The sequence below is a fragment of the Salvelinus fontinalis genome, chromosome 11 (assembly GCF_029448725.1).
Source record: "Salvelinus fontinalis isolate EN_2023a chromosome 11, ASM2944872v1, whole genome shotgun sequence".
Lineage (NCBI taxonomy): Eukaryota > Metazoa > Chordata > Actinopteri > Salmoniformes > Salmonidae > Salvelinus > Salvelinus fontinalis.
Window position 1 is genome coordinate 41,342,881 of NC_074675.1, and position 24,562 is coordinate 41,367,442.

At 45.6% G+C, this 24,562-nt stretch overlaps 1 protein-coding gene across 4 annotated transcripts; it reads right to left on the reverse strand.

Moving 5' to 3' along the window:
* Positions 1–1,450: 1,450 nt before the first annotated feature.
* On the reverse strand, positions 1,451–23,993 carry LOC129866096 (protein FAM131A-like). Of its 4 annotated transcripts, none has more exons than XM_055939269.1 (6): positions 23,452–23,993; positions 15,550–15,594; positions 10,567–10,660; positions 9,947–10,129; positions 4,618–4,749; positions 1,451–3,673 (listed from the first exon to the last, which is right to left on the reverse strand). In XM_055939269.1, exons 3-6 carry the CDS (start codon positions 10,634–10,636, stop codon positions 3,057–3,059), a joined length of 1,002 nt encoding a protein of 333 aa, XP_055795244.1. In that variant the 5' UTR covers positions 10,637–10,660; positions 15,550–15,594; positions 23,452–23,993; the 3' UTR covers positions 1,451–3,056. The 4 variants fall into 4 exon arrangements, with proteins under 4 accessions (XP_055795244.1, XP_055795243.1, XP_055795242.1 ...); XM_055939268.1 differs by lacking the exon at positions 23,452–23,993 and adding an exon at positions 22,896–23,105; XM_055939267.1 differs by lacking the exon at positions 15,550–15,594.
* Between the last annotated feature and the right edge of the window lie 569 nt (positions 23,994–24,562).

The window sequence follows — 24,562 nt, forward strand, 5'->3', positions numbered from 1 at the left end:
CAGCTGTGTGTAAACGAGATGCCCGGAACCAAGGTGCCCGTCACACACCACAAGGGAGGCACTTTCAGTGAGTGCGCCATGCAGCCAGACTTGGGGGACAGAAAACAATGCAACACACGTCACTGCATCAGGACAAAATCACAACCTTGTCGGGCCGCAAACATCCCCTCTCTGTAATGTCAGTAAAAGGACAGTGACGCAGTGTCCCTTCAACTAAATAATACTCAAACCCTCCAATCCTCTAAACACCAGGATCTAACCTTCCACAAGTCTAGTTTTACTTTTAACCCTTGACCTTGTCAAAGAGGAGGTCCACTACCATACGAGCATCTTTGTACAGCTGTAATTGAGGCAGGTAGACAAACAGTGCTCTGCTCACTGTTCCATTAAGTTAATTGAGTTGCTGATAAGTGAGAAACTCGTACCCCAAACAGTCTTGTCAACCATGATAAATGGATGCACAGAACACTGCATTAGAATAGACAGCATTACCAGACGCATTCTAGAAAAACCACCTAGCTGTTGTAGTGTCTTTCTACATACTGTGAATTGTTCTGTGTAGAACCATAATGTAAATGTCAGCATGTTGTGGATGTCAAGTGGATCTACAGCTCTGGCTCAGTGGTGGGTTAACGTTTGTCATTGGACAGAATGAATGGAACTGACCTGACCGTATTGCCAATCAGAACACAGGAGGTCAAAGGTTATAAATGAATGCATAGGCGTAATGGTTCCCCCTGAGTTTAATTTGTGTCTCAGACTCATTCAGTCCACTAGTTGTTAGAGGTGTCATCATCAAATAATTCAGTTGTTTTGTTTCAAATCATGGTGCTAAAATGTATGACGCCACCTCTACTTTTAAACATCTCTCAGAATGTCAACAACAAAAAACATTTTTGTTTCCAAAAAGCGAGCTCGGTAATTGGTCTGATGTCCTTTCCAAAAGCACCATGTAGGCCAAGCCATTTACCTTCAGTCAGAACATTGCTATACTAAAACACTGTTTAAAGGGAATCGCTGCATTAGGGTTTTTTGGAGCGGACACACAAATGCAAGCTTGATGACCGTGTATTATTTTACCACACACACACATACACACAGAGGCTTTCCTGAACAATCAGTGAAGAGCTGAAGAGGTGAGCTGAGCACTAATTCTGTGCTATAATCGGGAATACATTTGCTTACACACGTGCGCACACACACACACACACACACACACACACACACACACACACACACACATACACACATACACACATACACACATACACACATACACACACACACACACACACACACACACACACACACACACACACACAGTAGTTCGCTGAGATAGAGGATGAGTGAGCAGTGGCTTGTTGTGTAGGGCTGGGATATACTGACATTCTGAACCAATGGGACTTCCTGAGTTGTATGAGTGACCAATTTAAGGTTCCTCAGATCCCCATGGCAATGGAATGATTTAGATTTATTTACAAAAAATGCCCTTTTCCTGACATCGTTTGAAAAATAATGGAAATAAACGTGGAATTTTGCTTTAGGAGCAGCTATGACAGGAAAGAAAGAAGTCCGATATAATTACAAAGACAAGAAAATATTTCCATTGAGGATCATGTCAATAACAAACCGTATCACAGTATCCCCTTTCCAAATAAAATAAAACATTTTTTTGTTCACATTTGTATTTTTTTCCCGGTATACTATATCACACAGTGATAACAAAGAAAGGAGAAATCTACAGCCACGTTAGCTTCGTGCAAAAAACACATACACTGGCACGCCGCATAGGCAAAGATTAAAGCAAGACAACGCATACAAAAATATAGAAAATCTCCAATGCAACTCAACACCTCACTGAAAACTAGCTTTCTGTCTTTGTACAACAATTTCTCCACCAAACACCATCTCTTTCACCAAATGGTCACTTCTGGAACATTCTATTTGTGTTTTTGTCTTCGTTGTTTTTTAAGACCATTGGCCTTCCATATAGGAAACCATAGAACCAAAAACAAAATCCGGTAGCTATAGTATGTCATTATGACGGTTAGTCATCATGATATTCAGAATATTTATAATAACAACAACATGTTGAATGATAGAAAACTAGTACAATAAAAGCATATCAAATACATATTTCCTGTCACTTTTAAGACATTCCAGCATTTGCTCATAACTGTTGGTGACAGGTTACATACAGTAGTTTGGCATACTTAGCAAGCCATGCCCAGAAGGATGCTAGGGGTCGTGCTCCCCTGTTCAGACGTTGCATGCATCATCCAATTGTTGTGTGCCACATCATCGACTGTGCCATCAGACACCAGATTTAAATAACTATCCAGATTTAGGATGATCTGGCACGCGTCAGCTACGCCTGGGCAGAGGAACACGGCTTACATCTCTTGCAAAAGAGAGGAGGGGTTTCAGGTTTCAGGATGCAGTGGAACCTGTCCACCAATGGGATACATTGTATCTAGGTGGGGGCGGGGGAAGGATGGGGTTATACAGAACAGCCCAAACTGCAAACCGACATGCTCAAGACCAGGTCAGCACACAAGTTCAGTTCAGCACTTGCAAACACATGCAAAGATATTTCATAGTTTTAAGATTCAGTCTTTTTCTGTCTTTTTTAGTTTTTAGCAGTCTCTCGCTTTCTTGTTGTGTGTGGGTGGAGCACTGAACCCCACTGGCCAATCCATGGGCTTCTTACTGAAACCACAGACCAATTGTTGGGCTTCTTATTGAAGGCTGTGACAGCCAGTCCAGCTCTCCTGCTTCACATTGATAGAAAAGATTGTTTGGACGCCTCAAGACAAAAATATATTGATACATATCAAATCGTCAGGGGGCAGGCAGGTAGGGGATCAAAATGATGCCATAAGGCCAAGACAGAGGGGTTACACAGCAGTAAGAGTTCAAGTCATGAAATAAAACATGCAGACAGGTTTAAACATGTCAGAGGCCATGTGAGGGACGGAGAGATGGACAGGCTTAACATATCAGAGGCCAAGGGAGGGACGAAGAGATGAACAGAGAAACAATGGATGAAACAAAAATCAATGACATTGGTTTCCTTGCTCTCTCTCCCTCTCCTCCTCCTCCTTTTCCTCCTCTTCCTCCTCTTCATCCTCGTCCAGAGACACCACCCCGGAGGAGGCTACGTCTGAGACCTTCCTGTGGGTGGCATAGTCAGGTGGGTACACCTCACCATCTCCTTCTCCCTGGCACACGGTGCCCTCGTAGTCTTTGCAGGGCGTATCGTCGTCCTCCCCGGGTGACAGGTAGGTCTCGGAGTAGGTCACAGAGTAGCAGGGCGACTCCTCCCCCCCCGGCCGGCCCCTCCCACCCCCCAGGCTGTTGAAGTCCCCTCCCCCTCTAACCCCCTGCCCCACCCTCTGGAGGCGGGCCAACAGCAGCTCCTCTCCCCCTTGCAGGGCCGAGAGGATCTTGGCAGCCAGCTCGGCGGCGTTACCGTAGTTGATGCCGCAGTGATGGGTGAGATCTCGCAGTAAGGGGTGTTGCTCGTCCAGGCTGCAGAGGCTGGAGCAGATGGTGTCTGTGGAAGTGGGCGAGGGCCTGTCTCCTCTACCTGCTCCCTCGCAGCACGGCCCCCGCAGACCCAGGTGCTGACACACCTGACTGTGAAGAAGGTCCCTCAGGTAGGGGGGCACCTCTGGAGCCAGAGAGGGGGGAGAAGAGAGACAGTGAGTGTGCTGAATAAACCCTGCCTATTGTCTTACCATGCCTGATGAGGTCAGGTCACGTGGTCAGGAAAAACTAGGAGCCCTACTGATGAGAGAGCAATGTATTGTTCGGGAATGACAGGAGACACGTTAAATAGTCAAACTGACTTATCAGGCTAAATATGTAAAGGGTGGAGGTTATAGGATGCAAGCTGATCCTAGATCTTTGCCTTTGGGGCAACTTCTCACCCATATAGTGTTACGGAATAAAATACGTCATACTAAATGAAAATAAATGACATTATCAAGCAAAACAAAGCAGTCATATTTGGTGCAGTGGAGTAAGCAATCAGCATAAAAGCATTGGCATCCCCACAATAGTACACACAAACATTCACAAACACACACTCACTAAATGTATAGTCCACTCACACAACCAACAAACTCATTTAGCAACCCCCCCACCCCCCTGTCTGCAGCAAAGGAATCAAATGAAACTGCATGTGGGATATCAAATTGTGCCGGGGAACAACATTTTTTGTGAGAGGATGAAAGTAGGGCACTGGGACAATCAGAGTTTCAGACAGCTTCATCACCACACAGTTAGAGGAGACAGGGAGGTGGGGGGATGGGGAGAAAGGATGTGCAAGACCTGGAGTAGGGGGTAGGAATAAATGAAGGTATGAGAAAGGAGGACCATGCATTCCTCAGTGATACTCCAGTAGTAATAGGGTAGTATTGGCTCAAATTTGGAAGTTGAAAAAGTTGGTATCGTTTTGGGGGTGGTCTGATTATGATAGTTAGTTAATATGTGTGTGTGTGTGTGTGTGTGTGTGTGTGTGTGTGTGTGTGTGTGTGTGTGTGTGTGTGTGTGTGTGTGTGTGTGTGTGTGTGTGTGTGTGTGTGTGTGTGTGTGTGTGTGTGTGTACAGTACCCGTGCTTTGTGTTGTGGGCTCGTTGGCCGGAATGAAGTCCTCATCATATGAGTCGTCATTAGAGTCATCTCCATCCACAGATGACCAGGCTCTCAGCTTTGCCTCCGCTATGGCAAACTGCTCCGCCACACCTGAAACACACATTTGTTAGACATCATATTCATCAACATTTAATACACACACACATACACTCACATACAGGTTAGACATCATTTTAACAAAAATTCAATGCACACACACACACACACACACACACACACAAACACACACATTCACACACATTCACACACAGGTCAGACATCGAGCCCTGTGCCCATGATGATGCAGGCATATGCTTTTTGATTGACAGGTCTTTTCTGTGGAAGACAGAGTACAGGGATAGACTGACATCACAGCAAGGTTCTAAACCGGAGTGGTCGTAGATCATACAAACATATAAACATGTCACCTGGGTATATATGCAAACACTGCAAATAATTCCCACACAAATCACAGGTACAGCGCATTCGGAAAGTATTCAGATCCTTTGACTTTTTCCACATTTTGTTACGTTACAACCTTATTCTAAAATTGATTTGAACACATTTTTTTCTCATTAATCTACACACAATACTTTTAGACATTTTTGCAAATTTATTACAAATAAAAACAGATACCTTATTCAGACCCTATGCTATGAGCCTCGAAATTGAGCTCAGGTGCATCCTGTTTCCATTGATCCTCCTTGAGATGTTTCTACAACTTGATTGGAGTCCACCTGTGGTAAATTCAATTGATTGGACATTATTTAGAAAGGCACACACCTGTCTATATAAGATCCCACAGTTGACAGTGTCTGTCATAGCAAAAACCAGGAATTGTTCCCTAGAGCACCGAGACAGGATTGTGTCGAGGCACAGATGTGGGGAAGAGTACCAAAACAATTCTGCATTGAAGGTCCCCAATAATACAATGGCCTCCATCATTCTTAAATGGAAGAAGTTTGGAACCACCAAGACTCTTCCTAGAGCTGGCCGCCCGGCCGAACTGAGCAATCGGGGGAGAAAGGCCTTGGTCAGGGAAGTGACCAAGAAACTAATGGTCACTCTGACAGAACTCCAGAGTTCCTCTATGGATATGGGAGAACCTTCCAGAAAGACAACCGCCTCTGCAGCACTCCACCAATCAGGCCTTTATGGTAGAGTGGCCAGACGGAAGCCACTCCTCAGTAAAAGGCACATGACAGCCCGCTTGGAGTTTGCCAAAAGGCACCTAAAGGACTCTGGCCATGAGAAACAAGATTCTCTGGTCTGATGAAACCAATGATTGCACTCTTTGGCCTGAATGCCAAGTGTCACATCTGGAGGAAACCTGGCACCATCCCTATGGTGAAGCATGGTGGTGGCAGTGTCATGCTGTGGGGATGTTTTTCAGTGGCAGGGACTGGGAGACAAGTCAAGATCGAGGGAAAGATGAACAGAGCAAAGTACAGAGAGATCATGATGAAAACCTGCTCCAGAGCGCCTAGGACCTCAGACTGGAGAGAAGGTTCACCTTCCAACAGAACAACGACCCTAAGCACGCAGACAAAACAACGCAGGAGTGGCTTCAGGACAAGTCCTTGGTTGTCCTTGAGTGGCCCAGCCAGAGCCCGGACTTGAACTCGATCGAACATCTCTGGAGAAACCTGAAGATAGCTGTGCAGCAATGCTACCCATCCACCCTGACAAAAATTGAGGGGATCTGCAGAGAAGAATGTGAGAAACTCCTCAAATACAGGTGTGCCAAGCTTGTAGTGTCATAGTTAAACAGACTGAGGCTGTAATCATTGCCAAAGGTGCTTCAACAAAGTACTGAGTAAAGGGTCTGAATAGTTATGTAAATGTCATATGAGTTTTGTATTTTAAATAAATTTGCACAAAAAAATTCAAACCTCTTTTAACTATGTCATTATGGGGTATTGTGTGTAGATGGATGAGTGAAAATTGTTTAAATCCATTTTAGAATAAGGCTGTAATGTAACAAAATGTAGAAAAAGTCAAGGGGTTTGAATACTTTCCGAATGCACTGTAACACAACAGAAATGTGAGATTAGCCTCCCGAGTAGTGCAGTAGTCTAAGGCACTGCATCGCTAGCTGTGCCACTAGAGATTCTGGGTTCGAGTCCAGACTCTGCCGCAGCCGGCCGCAACCAGGAGACCCATGGGGCGGCGTACAATTGGCCCAGCGTCGTCCAGGTTAGGGAGGGTTTGGCCAGCAGGGATGTCCTTGTCCAATCGCGCACTAGCGACTTCTGTGGTGGGCCGGGCGCAGTGCACGCTGACACAATCGCCAGGTGTACGGTGTTCCCTCCGACACATTGGAGTGGCTTGGTGTGTCAAGAAGCAGTGTGGCTTGGTTGGGTTGTGTTTCGGAGGACGCACGGCTCTCGACCTTCGCTTCCGTACGGGAGTTGCAGCAATGAGACAAGACTGTAAATACCAATTGGATACGACAAAATTGGGGAGAAAAGGGTATTAGGTAGTCCAGCGGGGTGTGACAGGTAGCCCAGCGGGGTGTGGCAGGTAGCCCAGCAGAGTGGCAGGTAGCCCAGCAGAGTGGCAGGTAGCCCAGCGGGGTGTGGCAGGTAGCCCAGCGGGGTGTGGCAGGTAGCCCAGCGGGGTGGCAGATAGCCCAGCTGGGTGGCAGGTAGCCCAGCGGGGTGTGGCAGGTAGCCCAGCGGGGTGTGGCAGGTACCCCAGCGGGGTGGCAGATAGCCCAGCTGGGTGGCAGATAGCCCAGCTGGGTGGCAGGTAGCCCAGCGGAGTGGCAGATAGCCCAGCTGGGTGGCAGGTAGCCCAGCTGGGTGGCAGGTAGCCCAGCTGGGTGGCAGGTAGCCCAGCGGGGTGGCAGGTAGCCCAGCGGAGTGGCAGGTAGCCCAGCTGGGTGGCAGGTAGCCCAGCTGGGTGGCAGATAGCCCAGCTGGGTGGCAGATAGCCCAGCTGGGTGGCAGGTAGCCCAGCTGGGTGGCAGGTAGCCCATCGGGGTGGCAGGTAGCCCATCGGGGTGGCAGGTAGCCCAGCGGGGTGGCAGGTAGCCCAGCGGGGTGGCAGGTAGCCCAGCGGGGTGGCAGGTAGCCCAGCAGAGTGGCAGGTAGCCCAGCTGGGTGGCAGGTAGCCCAGCAGAGTGGCAGGTAGCCCAGCGGGGGGTGGCAGGTAGCCCAGCGGGGGGTGGCAGGTAGCCCAGCGGGGGGTGACAGGTAGCCCAGCGAGGGGTGGCAGGGAGCCTAGTGGTTAGAGCATTGGGCCAGTAACTGAACGGTCGCTAGTTTGAATCTTCGCGCCGACAAGGTGAAAAATCGGCTGATGTTTCCTTGAGCAAGGCACTTAACTCTAATTGTCAATAATGACCACTCTCTGAGGGTGTCTCAGGGAGAGTTGGGATATGCAAAAATATTTCCAACTCACACGTGTATTAATATACACATGTACATGAAATAGCACAAATAAAAACACACACAGGGGACACGGTGATCGTGGGTTTCTCTATGGCTGAGGTGACTCGGCATGTGACAGAGCCAGTGTTCCGGAGAGACAAACTGACCAATCACCTCCAATCACTGACAATGCTCCAATGGCCTTCCTTTCCTCATTCCTCTCCTCTCTTTTGTATTCTATCCAATCCCTCACTTTTCTCATTCCTCTCTTCTCATTTATTTCTCCTCTCTCCCTCAGCCACACGTGTTCCTCTCCTTTCCTCATTCATCTCATTTTCCTTTGCATTTCAATCTCCCTCTTTTTCACCTCATTTCGATTTCATCTCTCTCTCTCTTTTTCGCTCTCTCTTTCTTTCCCCATCCCTCTCATCTCATTTCAATTTAAATTCTCTCTATTTCCCTCTCCGCTGTTCTCTGCTGTCATGTGTTCTGTATTCACGTGTTGGTTCACACAGAGATCGATTCTCCCATTCATATTCTACAGTGGCTCAGCCCTAAACTCAGCCTTCACACACAGGGAGGCCCATCCTCCAACATATACCGCTAGTCTCTTTCTGTTTCTCATTGATTTCTCCATCTTATACACACAAGGTTTACACCCATGCTGCATACACACAGTAACATTTGACACGCTCACACAGATACAAACACACACTGAAAAGTACACTCTTCTATTTTCCCTCTCACACTCACAAACAGTCTAAAGGGTGAAATAAGCTCCTGTCGGTCAGGGCAGACAGCCAGACTCCTGCAGGGGGAGAACCAATATCCAAGAGTGTGTGTGTGTGTGTGTGTGTGTGTGTGTGTGTGTGTGTGTGTGTGTGTGTGTGTGTGTGTGTGTGTGTGTGTGTGTGTGTGTGTGTGTGTGTGTGTGTGTGTGTGTGTGTGTGTGTGTGTGTGTGTGTGTGTGTGTGTGTGTGTGTGTTAGAGAGAGGCCGAGACAGAGATGTGTGTGTTGGCACGTGCTGGTCCATCAATAGGACAACCCCACATGGACAAAACCACCACTGTAACTCCCATTCAGCTGGCTTAATCTATCATGAGAGCCAGCAAACACACACACACAAATACATACCATATACAGTGCATACATAGTCAAAAACCTTCCGACACATTTACCCTTGTGCTCTCTCCCATAATTGAAAACAAATCACTTCTACCAAACAGTCACACATTTACACTCTCCGATATACAGTACATTACATTCACTGTAAAGTCACCCAAGCCCAGCTAAAGTTCAAAAGGAGCCAGAGATGTCAGCACTTTGACCAGGGTTCTGACAGAGTGGACAGGCACATGAAGATGATGTAAGAGGAAGTGAAGGACAAGTGAAATAACCCTGGGGTCAGCTGGATGTGATGGTGGAATCAGAAGGGGGTAGAAGTGTTTGCATGCCTGTATGTGTGTAAAGGGGCATATTAGGTGAGGAGAGGAGAGGAGAGGAGAGGAGAGGAGAGGAGAGGAGAGGAGAGGAGGGGAGAGGAGGGGAGAGGAGGGGAGAGGAGGGGAGAGGAGAGGAGAGGAGAGGAGAGGAGAGGAGAGGAGAGGAGAGGAGAGGAGAGGAGAGGAGAGGAGAGGAGAGGAGAGGAGACGAGGGGCACAGAGAAAAGTGCTCAGTCACGCCGGCACTAGCCAGGAGCAGAACCTTACTGTGCAAATTAACCTTGAGAGGCTGCACTGCAGGGAGGGAGGCAGACAGGAACAGGGGAAAAAATAGTGGCATAGAAAGAAGGGGACAAAAAAACTGAGAGAAAGAGGAACATTGCACAACATTTTAATACCTCAAGTCATTGCTGCAAAAAACATTCTCAGTCAACTTACCTGTTAAAGTAAAACTAAATGATCGTAATTATAAACTGGGTAGGGCTACTAACCTGCAGCAAAGCGGGCCTCCTGTTCTCCCTCAGTGAGGTCAGAGTAGTTGTTGAAGTCAGACTCCAGAGCTGTTGGGGTGTCAGTGGGCTTACACCAGCCCTTCCACTCTATCAGGTGGGCCACCCTGCCCTGGGCCATGCCTGTGGGCCTCGTCACATGGTCCTTCATCGCCTGGGAGATGCCTAGAGGTCAAAGATTAGAGGGTAAGTGTCACATACATGTCAAATGTAAAGAGTATAGCAGGCAGGCTTTGTTGTGTGTGTGTGTGTGTGTGTGTGTGTGTGTGTGTGTGTGTGTGTGTGTGTGTGTGTGTGTGTGTGTGTGTGTGTGTGTGTGTGTGTGTGTGTGTGTGTGTGTGTGTGTGTGTGTGTGTGTGTGTGTGTGTGTGTGTGTGTGTGTTTGACAGGCGGCTCGTTACGTGTGGAACAGGACTGACTTTGACGCTGTGGACCCTGACACCACTGACTACCTTATGGGTAAAGGATTGTAGTATTCTGTCAATTCTTCTGTGTATTCTGGAAAGCTGAGTATTTGAAAGTCACAGCAAACATTACTGCTGATTCTTACTGTATATAAATAGACAATAGACACTGTGTTTGTGCGCAATGCTCGTATTTACCATGTAATGAAGATCTGGCTAACGCCGCAATCTCTTGAATGGTAAGTGCTCTTTTCGATTTTGGTAACATTTCGACGGTGTCTTCAACATTTACCTGTGAAGGAAAAAACAACCATTATTAAAGGATGACTCATACACTACATTAATGATGACAAGCAGTGGAGGCCATTATACAGATGTACTGTACATGCTATGTCTACCAAGAAATCCTTTCAAACTGATCTAAAAGAACACTCATGTTTTCAAGGTAGAGAAAATACCCGTTTTCATTGTTTTTACACACACACACACACACACACACACACACACACACACACACACACACACACACACACACACACACACACACACACACACACACACACACACACTGCATTAATGATATGAAGGGCCATTGCAAGATTATTATGATGAAACTACAGAACAACCCCCCTCCTCTCTACTCTCCTCCATTGGTCTGTTATGTCCATCCTCTACTCTCCTCCATTGGTCTGTTATGTCCATCCTCTACTCTCCTCCATTGGTCTGTTATGTCCATCCTCTACTCTCCTCCATTGGTCTGTTATGTCCATCCTCTTCTCTCCTCCATTGGTCTGTTATGTCCATCCTCTACTCTCCTCCATTGGTCTGTTATGTCCATCCTCTACTCTCCTCCATTGGTCTGTTATGTCCATCCTCTACTCTCCTCCATTGGTGTGGTATGTCCATCCTCTACTCTCCTCCATTGGTCTGGTCTATCCATCCTCTACTCTCCACCATTAGTCTGGTCTATCCATCCTCTACTCTCCACCATTAGTCTGGTCTATCCATCCTCTACTCTCCTCCATTGGTCTGTTATGTCCATCCTCTACTCTCCTCCATTGGTCTGTTATGTCCATCCTCTACTCTCCTCCATTGGTCTGGTATGTCCATCCTCTACTCTCCTCCATTGGTCTGGTATGTCCATCCTCTACTCTCCACCATTAGTCTGGTCTATCCATCCTCTACTCTCCACCATTGGTCTGGTATGTCCATCCTCTACTCTCCTCCATTGGTCTGGTATGTCCATCCTCTACTCTCCTCCATTGGTCTGGTATGTCCATCCTCTACTCTCCTCCATTGGTCTGTTATGTCCATCCTCTACTCTCCTCCATTGGTCTGGTATGTCCATCCTCTACTCTCCTCCATTGGTCTGTTATGTCCATCCTCTACTCTCCTCCATTGGTCTGGTATGTCCATCCTCTACTCTCCTCCATTGGTCTGGTATGTCCATCCTCTACTCTCCTCCATTGGTCTGGTCTATCCATCCTCTACTCTCCTCCATTGGTCTGGTCTATCCATCCTCTACTCTCCTCCCTTGGTCTGGTCTATCCATCCTCTACTCTCCTCCATTGGTCTGGTCTATCCATCCTCTACTCTCCTCCCTTGGTCTGGTCTATCCATCCTCTACTCTCCTCCATTGGTCTGGTATGTCCATCCTCTACTCTCCTCCATTGGTCTGGTCTGTTAATCGTCTCTACTCTCCTCCCTTGGTCTGGTCTATCCATCATCTACTCTCCTCCATTGGCCTAGTCTGTTAATCCTCTCTACTCTCCTCCATTGGTCTAGTATGTCCATCCGCTCTACTCTACTCCATTGGTCTGGTCTGTTAATCCTCTCTACCCTCCTCCCTTGGTCTGGTCTGGTCTGTCCATCATCTACTCTCCTCCATTGGTCTGGTATGTCCATCCTCTCCACTCTACTCCCTTAGTATGGTCTGCCTATCCTGTAAAGTCACACCGCAAACATTGTATCTGGTGTTGACACGCGCTTTTGTTCACCATTGCTTTTTATAGCCTAGTTTGGTCCACGTGTCTATAATGTAGACAGTTAGTTGATCCCACGTCAATCTACGTTTGCGCATAGTTAATTCATGAAGGTAGAATCATTAGCAGCAGAAGCAGAACGTAATGAAATTTTTTCGGGCGCTCTAAATACTGAAACGTTTTCAAACAGCCCTGAGACAGGGGCTCTGCGAGCTCAGATGTTCCCGCGCTGGCGATTATGTCAACCACTACTGAGACGCGTGATAATCCTCTAGCGCCGCAGAGAGACTCGAGCTCCCACATCACTGAAGAAAATCTGGGAGATATGTCATGCCTTCGAGTTTCACATGACCCCAGGCGCCACTGCACTTTACACCACCGTCACCCCTACCTCTTCACCCACTCTCCCCTGCTGAACGCGAGCTGAGAGCTCGGAATGGCGAAGGCATCGGCGGCATTCATCCCCACACAGACGGGTGAAGATGATGGTACTCTTGTGCTTCACATGCACGGAAACACACACATATCCCTTTTGTAAAATAACGAGGACATGCCCGGCGTTTTACTGACAAGCCATGGGCTAATCTGGCAGTCTAGTGAACAGAAAGCAAGGTTCCGAGGTTGCCATTACCCCGTTTAAAATCCGAGACTCGCCTGTCGTTTCTGTTCAACCATTCCTTTACCATAAACTCTCTACAGTGACAGGCCTATGAAGCATTCTCAACTCAGAAAATGAAACGAAAACATCAGCAGCACCGGCAATAGGCTATATATTAATTGAGTAATTGGCATTCCGCGTATCTGCTCGGTGTATTGAACTCCCGATCTTCTCCAAAACTGCAGACGCAATGCCAAGTGTTTCATACGAGATGTAGCTGTCGAACTGGAATTTATTTACAACTACTGCCCTTATTTTACGAATAATTAAATAGAGAAAATATTATATTCAAGTTCAATCTGCCAAAATAAACTAGGATGGCCCAATGGGTTGCCAAACAGGTGCCAGAATGACGTGCATATAGCAACAGGGAGACACAGCAATTCCCTACTACAGGCTTTAACACTGGACAGCTCTATTCCAGTTTCTTTGAACTAAATACGCTGATATCACAAAAACAAACGTACGCGCGCACACTGACTACACGCACACATACACGCAGGAATAGGCTTCCATAGCTACAAAGCTATTGGCATCAGTGACATGTAGTCTAATAATACCAGTGTTCCTTCATCCGTGACAACGCCCCTTGTTTTCTCGCAGATGAGCAGCTTTTCCATAGAAAATAGGATGCAAATCGAGTCCCTCTTCTCTAACATACTACGCTGCGTGTGTTTGCTGCGTGTATGTGCTGAGCTCGCCTCCTCGCGACCCTATGCCTGTGCCTGTGCTTCGAAAACGGTTGCTGAACTTTCCACTAAAGGAGCATTGCTATAGCAACCGATCACCAAGGAGCAATTTCTCTCAGGACACGTGGATCTGTGATTCGTAGATGACGTCACATGCACACGGATGGCCACAGATGGTTTTTACTCCTAGTCTCAATTTAGCTATACATTCATATGTTCCTCTGGAAGACTAACGCCTCAAATGCGTTCTATAGGTTTCAGAGGCGACACCTTCTACAAACAGATTCCACATCTATATTGCTTGTTGAACGTGGAGAGAGGACGAGCCGACACGCGTGCACCAGCGGAGCTTCTGTATGGCAATGGGCACGCTGGCACGGCTCTGCGACAGTGCCTGAAGGGTCACCAAGCGGTTCTATTCCAGCGCCAAGATATTAAATAGAGCCGTGTAGAGAGAAGAGAGGAGAGAGGCGAGAGGAGAGAGAAGAGAGAAGAGAGGAGAGAGGAGAGAGGAGAGAGAAGAGAGGAGAGAGACGAGATGAGAGAGAAGAAAGGAGAGAGAAGAGAGGAGAGAAAAGAGAGGAGAGAGACGAGAGAGAAGAGAGGAGAGAGAGACAAGAGGAGAGAAAAGAGAGATGAGAGGAGAGAGAAGAGAGGAGAGAGACGAGAGGAGAGAGACGAGAGGAGAGAGAGACGAGAGGAGAGAGACGAGAGGAGAGAGAGACGAGAGGAGAGAGAGACGAGAGGAGAGAGGAGAGAGAAGAGACGAGAGAGACGAGAGGAGAGAGGAGAGAGACGAGAGGAGAGAGATGAGAGGAGAGAGAAGAGAGGAGAGAGAAGAGAGACGAGAGGAGAGAGGAGAGAGAAGAGAGGAGAGAGACGAGAGGAGAGAGAGACGAGAGGAGAGAGACGAGAGGAGAGAGACGAGAGGAGAGAGACGAGAGGAGAGAGACGAGAGGAGAGAGACGAGAGGAGAGAGACGAGAGGAGAGAGACGAGAGGAGAGAGACGAGAGGAGAGAGGAGAGAGATGAGAGGAGAGAGACGAGAGGAGAGGAGAGAGACGAGAGGAGAGAGACGAGAGGAGAGAGACGAGAGGAGAGAGACGAGAGGAGAGAGAAGAGAGGAGAGAGAAGAGAGGAGAGAGAAGAGAGGAGAGAGACGAGAGGAGAGAGACGAGAGAATAGAGGAGAGAGACGAGAGGAGAGAGAAGAGAGGAGAGAGAGACAAGAGGAGAGAACCGAGAGGAGAGAGAAGAGAGACGAGAGGAGAGAGAGAAGAGAGGAGAGAAACGAGAGAAACGAGAAACGAGAGGAGAGAGGAGAGAGACGAGAGGAGAGAGAAGAGAAGAGAAGAGAGAGAGACGAGAGGAGAGAGACGAGAGGAGAGAGAAGAGAGGAGAGAGACGAGAGAGGAATATTTTGGCGGTGCTAATAATCTCCTCGTTACTGCAGCCACGCGCTGGCTCATTGCGACATCCAGATGGTGCGCGCTGATCGATACAATGAGATGAGACGGATTCATCATTAGCTTTGAGTGAATTATTCCAGCAACATGCTAACTTCTATTTACTTCTCTATAGCCTGCATAAGACTGTCCGTAGAGAGAAATAGCATGGACTAAATGAGATAGGCATATAGAATCTGTGAGCAGGTTCATTGCATAATTGTTTCCACCTCTAGATAGGCCTATACCTGAAATTGTTTAGGTATTGCCTAATCAATTGCGGCGGTCAGTAAATAATATAATATTAATAAATGGATTTTATATTGTAGATATGTGATAGTAGAGTAGTGGCCTGAGGGAACAAGTATTAAAAGTATTGTGATAATATTTTAAATTGTATATACTTGCCTTAATGTTGCTGGACCCCAGGAACAGTAGCTGCTAATGGGGATCCTTAATAAAAACAAATACAAATAAATCGTTACAGAGAGCTACTCCGAAAAGACCAAATGGATGGAGGGCAGCACCTGCTCAGGCTGAATCAAACCAACCCAATGTCAACGTGGCCAACCATCGGGTACAAAGCCAGTCAGTCAGAAGTGCTGAAGCCTACACAGTCATTGAGACTGCAGCATTGGTGGCCGAGCCGCTGCCGACCCTACCGTCCAACTCTCCTTAGTAGATCTGTTTAATTGCATTTAGGCCAAGGCAAAAAGGCATTACACTCAGTGCCATTGAGATTCTCATTTGAAAGCTGCATTAGAAATGAATTGCTAATTACTTTGAATGACTTCATATAATAATTAGAAAACTAACTGGTGAACATTTACTGAAAACCAAAATGGAGGAACCCAAAGCGGAATCACTCGTTAAAGACTTGAACGGCTTAGTTAATTAGGTAATTATTAAACCAGAAAAGGTTGAGAAAAGAATGTTCTGCTTCACATCGCGAATTTCTATTGACTTCGAAGAGAACTCAATTCAGAGCTAGGCTACTGTCCGTTGTGATTATCTGCGTGCCCCTGCGGTCTATTATGGGCGATCCCATTGCATTAGACAAAATATAAGCTACACATAAACGAGTACCACGGGGGTTTATGTAATAGACCCATTACAGATAGGCTACTGCGGTTAAAACATATAAACATGTTGGTGATACAAATGCTCAGTTCAGAACTGCTGCTTTAGGCTGATGGAATATGATGTAAACCAGGGTCGCAACTTTGGTTTTAGAAGTGGGGGGGGACCTCATTTATTTATTTGTATTTTATTTTATTATCCAGTCAGATAAACACTCCAACCAGCCTACCAGACCGCTCGGAGGCGTCCACGTGGTCCTAAAGCACACCGTCGTCTCATTTTGTATCTCATTCCAATGATAAAACTGGGGTGGACAGAAATGCAATTTCAGAATGTGGGGGACATGTCTCCATCTCGAGTGAAAGTTGCGCCCCTGATGTAAACGAACCCGGTATAATAGCGAAGAACAATGATGTTCCACCTCATGTAGAGCATTATTGAGTAAACAGTATAGGCCTAATCAATAAGCATTCATCCAGTGAAAACATATCCTGTGACAGAGGGTCGCGCTTGAATGCACAGTGTATGATAGCTGTAGCTGGGCGGCAGGTCCAGGGGACTCGGAGGTGTCACGTCACTATGTGTGGACCGAGCCAAAAAAAAGTGTCAAACTGTGACAATCAGCACCTCCCAGTGGTCCAGTGTCCCTAGAGGCGCGTGGCGAATGAAGAGCGGCAGTCACTGAGTTTGCTTCGCTCCAGTCCACGCGCAAAGTAGGACCGTCGACTGCCACTGTCAAAGGGAGAGAACTTATAGGTGAACTGCAAATCAGCATGTCAAGCATGCCACGAGAGGGACTCAGGAGCCACTGCAGGGGCTAACCCAGAGGGAGCGTTTAGAATGCTAAGCGGGCCATACGTGGTATTTCAATGTAGTGTCCCTTAGATAAGGCCGACTGTTAACCCCAGTTAATGCCTATTTAGAATAGCAACGCAAACAGGGTGCACTTGAATTGAAATACCACGGGGGCCTATCCGAGGAGGGCTGTGCTCGTGCACATCAACTTTGCAGTCATGCCATGTCATGCAGGCAAGGCTCTTATGTCGTTTGTATTTTTTTCAACACAGACTAAGCTATAAGGAGGTCAGAGTAGAGGGGGCCAGTTATCTTCCCTGCTAATCAAATAAAGCAGAGAATATAATATGCCATCTCTTTATGAAAATACACATTTTATTTTCCACCCAAACACCCCTCCACCTGGCTGCATGCACTTCAACCGCCCTCCATTATGAGTGCCAAGGCACTAACCAATAGGCACAAATGGAAAAAGACTATGGGCACGTCGTGCTCGAGCGAGCTCATATGGCACCATCACTTCAGCCATCTTCCTCAGACTGGAATTGGCACTGAACAAAACCTAATTGAACAACACCCCAGAGAAATAGACCGAATTGGCCTTGTTGTTTAGTACACAATCTCACACTCAATTCATGCAAATATGTACAAAAAGTATTTCAGCAGATTTCGTGCGTTTTTGTGTGGCTTAATTCGTGTGAAAATACACACATTTTTGGGCGACATAATTCGTAGGATAAGACACATTTTTTGTGCGACTTCATTCATAGGAAAAAAAAACATTTTTGGGAGGGCAAACCTTTGGAACAATCTTTTTAAAGTTATTGGAGCAATGCATTTTGGGCAATGGTGTTCTACACTCCCTTTTTGTGTCCCACATTTATTTATATAAAAAACTAACGTGTTAACTGCCCAATATTGTTAATCAACCCAGGTTGTCAAAATACTTATTTTTATTAATAACACCATTTTTGTTTTCTTTGCCTGTTTCTGCTTAATACTTTGGGTTACTGATGCTATGTCGGATTTTATGAGGGTTACCAGATTGGACCAAAAAAATCAGTATTTATTTTTTTGTGGTATCGATGAAGGTATTTGATTTGGGAATAGTGATACATTTTCATTATGGAAAATGTATTAATAATAAATATGGGGAAACAGAAGACCTGCAAAATAAATCTGTTTGGTTTAAAGCTGCATGGTATTTGCACCTACAACAAGCCTGGACTATGATCAATTAATCCATATCAATGCAGTTAAACAGGTTCATGTAAAACAATGACTTATGTTGGCTTACACTTATTGCACTTCCAAGGCCATTTCATGATGATTATTACGGTTGTGTCAATCATGTTATATACTGAGGCAATTGAAACAAAGCATATGCCAGCATTGTAGGACTACTGCCTCTGCCCAGAGGCCTACTAGGCTTTCATGTCAACAGCCGTTAGAGCTCACTTTGCCACATATGAGCCCAGGTTAGAGTCCCTGTTGCAGCTTTCACTTTCTTACGCCACATTGGTGGCAGCGTTGGGATCACGTCCAGCTCACGTCTAGTTATGTGATCTAATGGTGGGAAGCATTCTGTTTTTCAACATTGTGTTGGGTGTAATTACATTGATATATCTAGTGAACAATGGATAAGCAACAATGGGCATGACAGATAGAAGTAGTCACTACAGGTGTGATCAAGCCTTACATTAAAGTTGCCTGAAGCTGAATGGAAAGTGTTATGCCCTGATTAGTTATTCAGAAGAACATCCTCTGTGACTGTCTAATTTACATAAGTTAACTTACCAGTGTGGAGCCAAAACAAACACATTCTACACATTTACAAACTACCTGTTTAAAGTCTTATTACAACCATAGTGTTCTTTTGTTACTGAAGCTTATATATCTAATAACCTGACAATGATCCACATCATATGGGTAGACAAATCATGTAAGTGTGTTATGCAGCAAACACAACTATCCTTTTATTAGGATGCAAACCAGTAATATAAATCACTGTTGATCCATCCTGTTCTGATCTAATGAGATGGATGTGGGATTTACTACGGCCTAGAATACAGGCCTTTCCCAGTCATGAAGGACGAAGCTAGGACCGTCTTGATTCTCATTGGCGAAGACTGAACTCAAGTTAGGGGTTATATGTCAGACTCTCCTATACCACGTTGCCCAACATGTTATACCCCATAGGTTGTAAGTAAACCCTATTAAAATGATATAACTTGCATCATTATTATAGGGCTGTGAAACCCATAGTCTAATGGCTTTAGACTGAGCATTTCTCACCATTCATTTACGGATAGCAATTTACAATTTTTATAACAGGTAGTGTCCATTTATTTACAGTAGTGTGTTGATTAATTATTGCTTTTTTCAGTGGAAATACAGAATATGTATAAAAATACCAAATATACCAAAAGCTAAATCAAGCAGAGATTTACAACTATTAAACCATGTTAATCATTACTGAAACATGCAAACTACAAACATTTAACCAGTAAAAGATAATCAATTCATGACAACTAGAAACAAATGTTTTATTAAAAGTAATTCATACAAAAGTTGGCTATAACATGAGTACAAACAAAGTGAGTGTGTGAATATGTCTGTAAGTGTTTGTGTGTGTGTGTATTATAATTTCCCATCGTAAAAATGTATCCCCATTCCCCAATCAAATAACTTAATCGATACCACACAAAAAAAAAAAAAGTTCTCCAATTTGGCAACCCTCAACAAATTTGACATAGCCTTGTATAAAATGCATTATGAAAGAAAATGTGTAATGTAGGTTCCACTAAAAAATGTATTTTCCTATGAATGAAGTCGCACAAAAATGTGTCTATTCACACAAATTAAGCCACACAAAAACCGCAAAAAAATGCACGAAATCTGATGAAATACTTTTTGTACATATTTGCACGAATTGAGTGTGAGATTGTGTTGTTCATAAACGCTTGCGTCATTATTTGGCACAGTGGTGGTCCCTCTTAGGTAATAGTTTCCATCAGTTGTTCCAATACAAAAACGATAAATATTGTAGTTCATTCTATTTGTCAAACTTATCTCTGAAGGAGGGACCAAGGTTGCAAAGCAGAAGCAGGAAATGCCCTACAGGTGTTTCAGCACTTGGACAGCTTCTACTCTACAGTGCACTGTGTGATCGCTGTTTTCAATGGATAGCTTGTGAAGCTGAGTGCAACATGACGAGATAATCAACTATGCAAGTGCCATTTAGTAGTATATTACAAAAACCTGTCTCTGCTGGATGTGTCCTTTCAGTAATCAGAGTGGGTCTATATTGTCAAAACATAAGTTCTATTTTGCTCTCCTCTCAGGAAAACCGTGTCTAGTTACAGCATGTGTAAATAACAACTCTTTGCTCGATTAGTCGCTGGCACCCATCTCTGCTATTGAGGCCAGTATAACTGACCTCATCACTCACGAGCTCAAGTTGCTCGAGCCAGTAGGATTCAATATCTGCCATTTAATTGGATGTATTGTGATCAAATGCCTCGGGGTGTTTTGTATCTTGGAATCCATGGCTCGCTCGCTAATTAATGTATTGTTCAGAGGGGTTATGTATGCACGCGCTGTTTTGTAAATTAGATTCATGGAAGGGGCTTGGAAGGCGTTGGTTTGTCATTTGAGCCGGTGGCCGCTGGCTCCCTTTTGATGTGTGTTGATTTCCATCCCTCACACACACAGATTGCTGTGGGGTAGACGAGCCATGCACTGCGCCCTCTGTTACCCCCTTGGATCACACAGAGAGACCCACACACCTCACTTCCTGTTTCTATGACGACGGAATGACTTGATGCTGAGGTCTTGTTGGTGAGAATTAGCAAACCAATAAACACAAATAACCCACCGACCGGCACCACTGTCGATCTAAATGCCAATATTTACATGTCTAATACCTGCCAAGTAAACAAGGATTTTCACTTGCCTTTGGATTGACAAATGGATCAGGTTATGACCTTTTAAAAAAAAATCACAGTAGTCTCCTCACAACACAAACAACATGTAGGCTCTAATGTAGCCTGATTATATAAGACATAAAACAACAGATGAATCAATCAGTCAAAGGCAAAACCGCATCCCTATGCGATCATGTCTCATAGCAATCTCGAGGATTCTATAAAGGCTTAAATCCCTGGTCCACAGAGCAGTGCAATGAAGACCAATCTGTAAAAAAAAAAAAATATATATATGTATATATATAGCTAGGACAAAATAAAATACAAACAGATTCAAAAGCCTATTCAGCCTAGAGAAAACAAATTACGAATGGGGGGGGGGGGGGGGTATGATTCGGAGCGTTGCAATCTTATAGACCTAGCCTAGGATTTTTGTCGATTGTCTTCGGCAAATTTAAGGGTTTACGATGTCAGATTGTGCAACAGTTTCTCTGCGGCCACGCGTATCGAGAGCGAGCGGATCACCAGGAAATTAAAGGCTCGCTGACATCCGTTATCTGTGCATACATTTTTTATTTGCTCTAGGCTATATCTTTTATATTTAATGTATGCTTTTTTTCGCCATCTAGGCGTAGATATCAGTGTATTCTCGCTGGGCACCAAGGTGCCTCGCTCTCTGTCGTTGTCGTGGAAACAAGAGCTAGACCATGGCGGTGCGACTCCTGTTTTCCATGCTCACTGAAAGACTTAAGAGGAAATCAACATAATTATGTCAAGGCTAGCTGCATTGTGATATAGTTATAATGGGCAAACAGGTGGGTCTTGTCGTGTAGCCTACAGCAATGACAGGTCTGTGTAGACTATTAATGGGGTGACACTGATAGCACGCACGTCACAGAACGCTACAAAGACAGAAAGTTTGAAGCAGCCCATCTAATTCAGTATTATGGACAGCAATATGATTACATTGACATGTTACAGTCCTGACAAGTGCTGATAGGCGGTCTGACGATGATAGCACAGTACCCTACAAGCCAAAAGCATCATCAAGTGTCTGAAGGGGCGATGTCTTGATAGGCAATTAGAGTGCCTGGCTTCCAGATTTATAGGCATATCAAATAAATCATCCCTGGCTTGTTTATATTGCTAACAATATTGTATTTCGCTTGCTGTGGGTGATGAGACTGTGTGTGTGTGTGTGTGTGTGTGTGTGTGTGTGTGTGTGTGTGTGTGTGTGTGTGTGTGTGTGTGTGTGTGTGTGTGTGTGTGTGTGTGTGTGTGTGTGTACGTGTGTGTGTACGTGTGTGTGTACGTGTGTGTGTACGTGTGTGTGTGTGTGCACGCGCGCGCCTTACATAGATGCTTGCACTGATGGATGGATGTGGGGTGCGTGTGATTTATCGCTAGTGCAAGGCACCATCAAATGAATCACGTTTCCAGGACCGAGCGAGGGAGATATCGGTGGGAAACACCAATGAAGAGGAGATGGGAAGGAACTAGGCGGACAGACACTGAGACAAGAAAGGGGGATCTTGTAAACAACCAGCGGGAGAAAAAGACAACTGCGGTGTCAACCAATGGAAGCTTGTCTCTCATTCTACCCTGATGAAGACAGCTTGTCTGTCGAAACGTTGATTATTAGGTTATTAAATTATTGCATCTGAGCTCCTAGAGTGTGCGGCTCTCCTTTTCTTTTTCTATCTTGTCTCTCGGGAACAGCAAATCAGTCTGTGGGCTATGTAGCTCATGCCCCAACACAGTGATATATTTCAATTATGCATTTCCGGACGAGGGTAGCCCCCTATTTCTTAAAAAGGACTAATTACAGCTTAGTCAATTCAACGATCTTATGATGTATGACGGCTATAGAGCCATGTCTGTGGGAATAGCTCTTCGAATCGCCCGGATAACATGAAGACAGAACACGTAGATAAAAGCAATATGCTGTCTTACCTTGCAGCTAAACTGGGTCAATGCAGTCAAAACCATTGTGCCGACCGGAAGAGTCTTGTCATTCAAACATAAAACCTTTAGCTCCGCATCCTTCAACAGCAGAACAATCACTTCACTCTCCTGCCTAGCGCGCTCACCAAAAGGCTATACGAGATCAGCTCTCGCGGCATCTCGATGCCAACACTCACTCCCTCCTCATCTCCTGCAGCGCCTCCAGAAGAAAGCCCAAGTGCTTCCCTATTCTCAACTGATTGACTATTATAAACAGATTTATGGTCTATCTAGAAATATCTAAACTCAAAGATGAAAACAAAGTTTACAGTCCAGTTCAATAAACAAACGACCTATTGCACCGCTTAAATGTCCCGTGCACACAACTCACACCATTCGTTGTATGCACAAATCAGGCGGTCTGGGACGTGCTTTTATGATCAAAACAAAATGAAAGAACTCGTACCAACTGACGTTTAGGAACCAATAGGGCCAATTTTCGCTTCTCACACGAGTAGCCTAACCTACACCTGTTTTCATTCTGCAACAAAAGACCCGAGCGTACCTTATAGATCTGAAGTCTCTCCTGTCTCTCCCCGAAGTCTTCTCTGGGTTCCGCAAGGATACGACGTGCTGCTCACAACCCTCGAGTGGCACCGAGGGCGGGGGAAAGTCCAACCCGTTCTTCCAAGTTTTCACTTGCTTTTTGTTAATGCTTGGTTGCTTGTGTGTTCTGTATTTTCTATATGGCTTCTGTGTAGTCTTTGCGCGGTTTTATCATTACAATATTCATATCCAATGTATTCTATCTGCCTGTAGCCAAACCGTGCCCCTCTCTCCCTACGTCACCGAGGGAAGGATCGATGCTGGCGTTTCAGCAACACGGCGGCTGGACAGCGCACGTCTACTTGGGCTCTGAGGCCACGGCAGCAGCATTGGCTTCACGCTCCGCTGCTGGGGGTTCCCCCTCGTTGTCACGCTCTAGTGAAATCCACACACCAGCACGGGGTCGTCCCGCGTTCTTCGTGTAGCTCTAGCCTAGTAGCGTCATTCGGCCTTGGCTAGCAGAGAAGTTGCAGGTTGGATTGGTACAAAAATCCCACGCGAAAACTGTTTTATACACCAGGCAGAGCTTCCACCTCCCTTTTCGCTCTACTTAAAGTGGGAAGAGATCTGATTGGAGGATGTCACGGTGTAAGGACCAGCCTATTTCATAAAGGGTGAGGGGCTAGAAGTGGAGAGAGAATTAACTCGGGATTGATGTTCTCAATTAAAAAGTGCATTTCTCAGCAGATGCGATTTCAGTGAGGGCCTCTGATAGCCCACTAAGATAACTTATTGCAATTTATTTAACTGAACGCATTGATCTAACTCAACTCCCGTGGGTAGGGTCTGGTTAAAGATGCAAGGCGTGATTAAAATGTTACAAGCATAGCTTTTAAAGATGAAAGCTTAAAATTGCCTTCCTTCAAAATGCAACACTTAGGCATTTTCCCCAAAACGCAGTCTTTTCATGAAAGAATCCGGAATCAGGAGTACATTTAGGTGATTATCCTATTTGTGCCGACATTTTACGGACAAGAACCCCTCTACCCCTCCCTTCGTTATTCAGTGTGTGAAAAGACCTAGGTCTACCGCCAGCCGGCATGTGGTAAAGACCGTACGTTGACATGGTT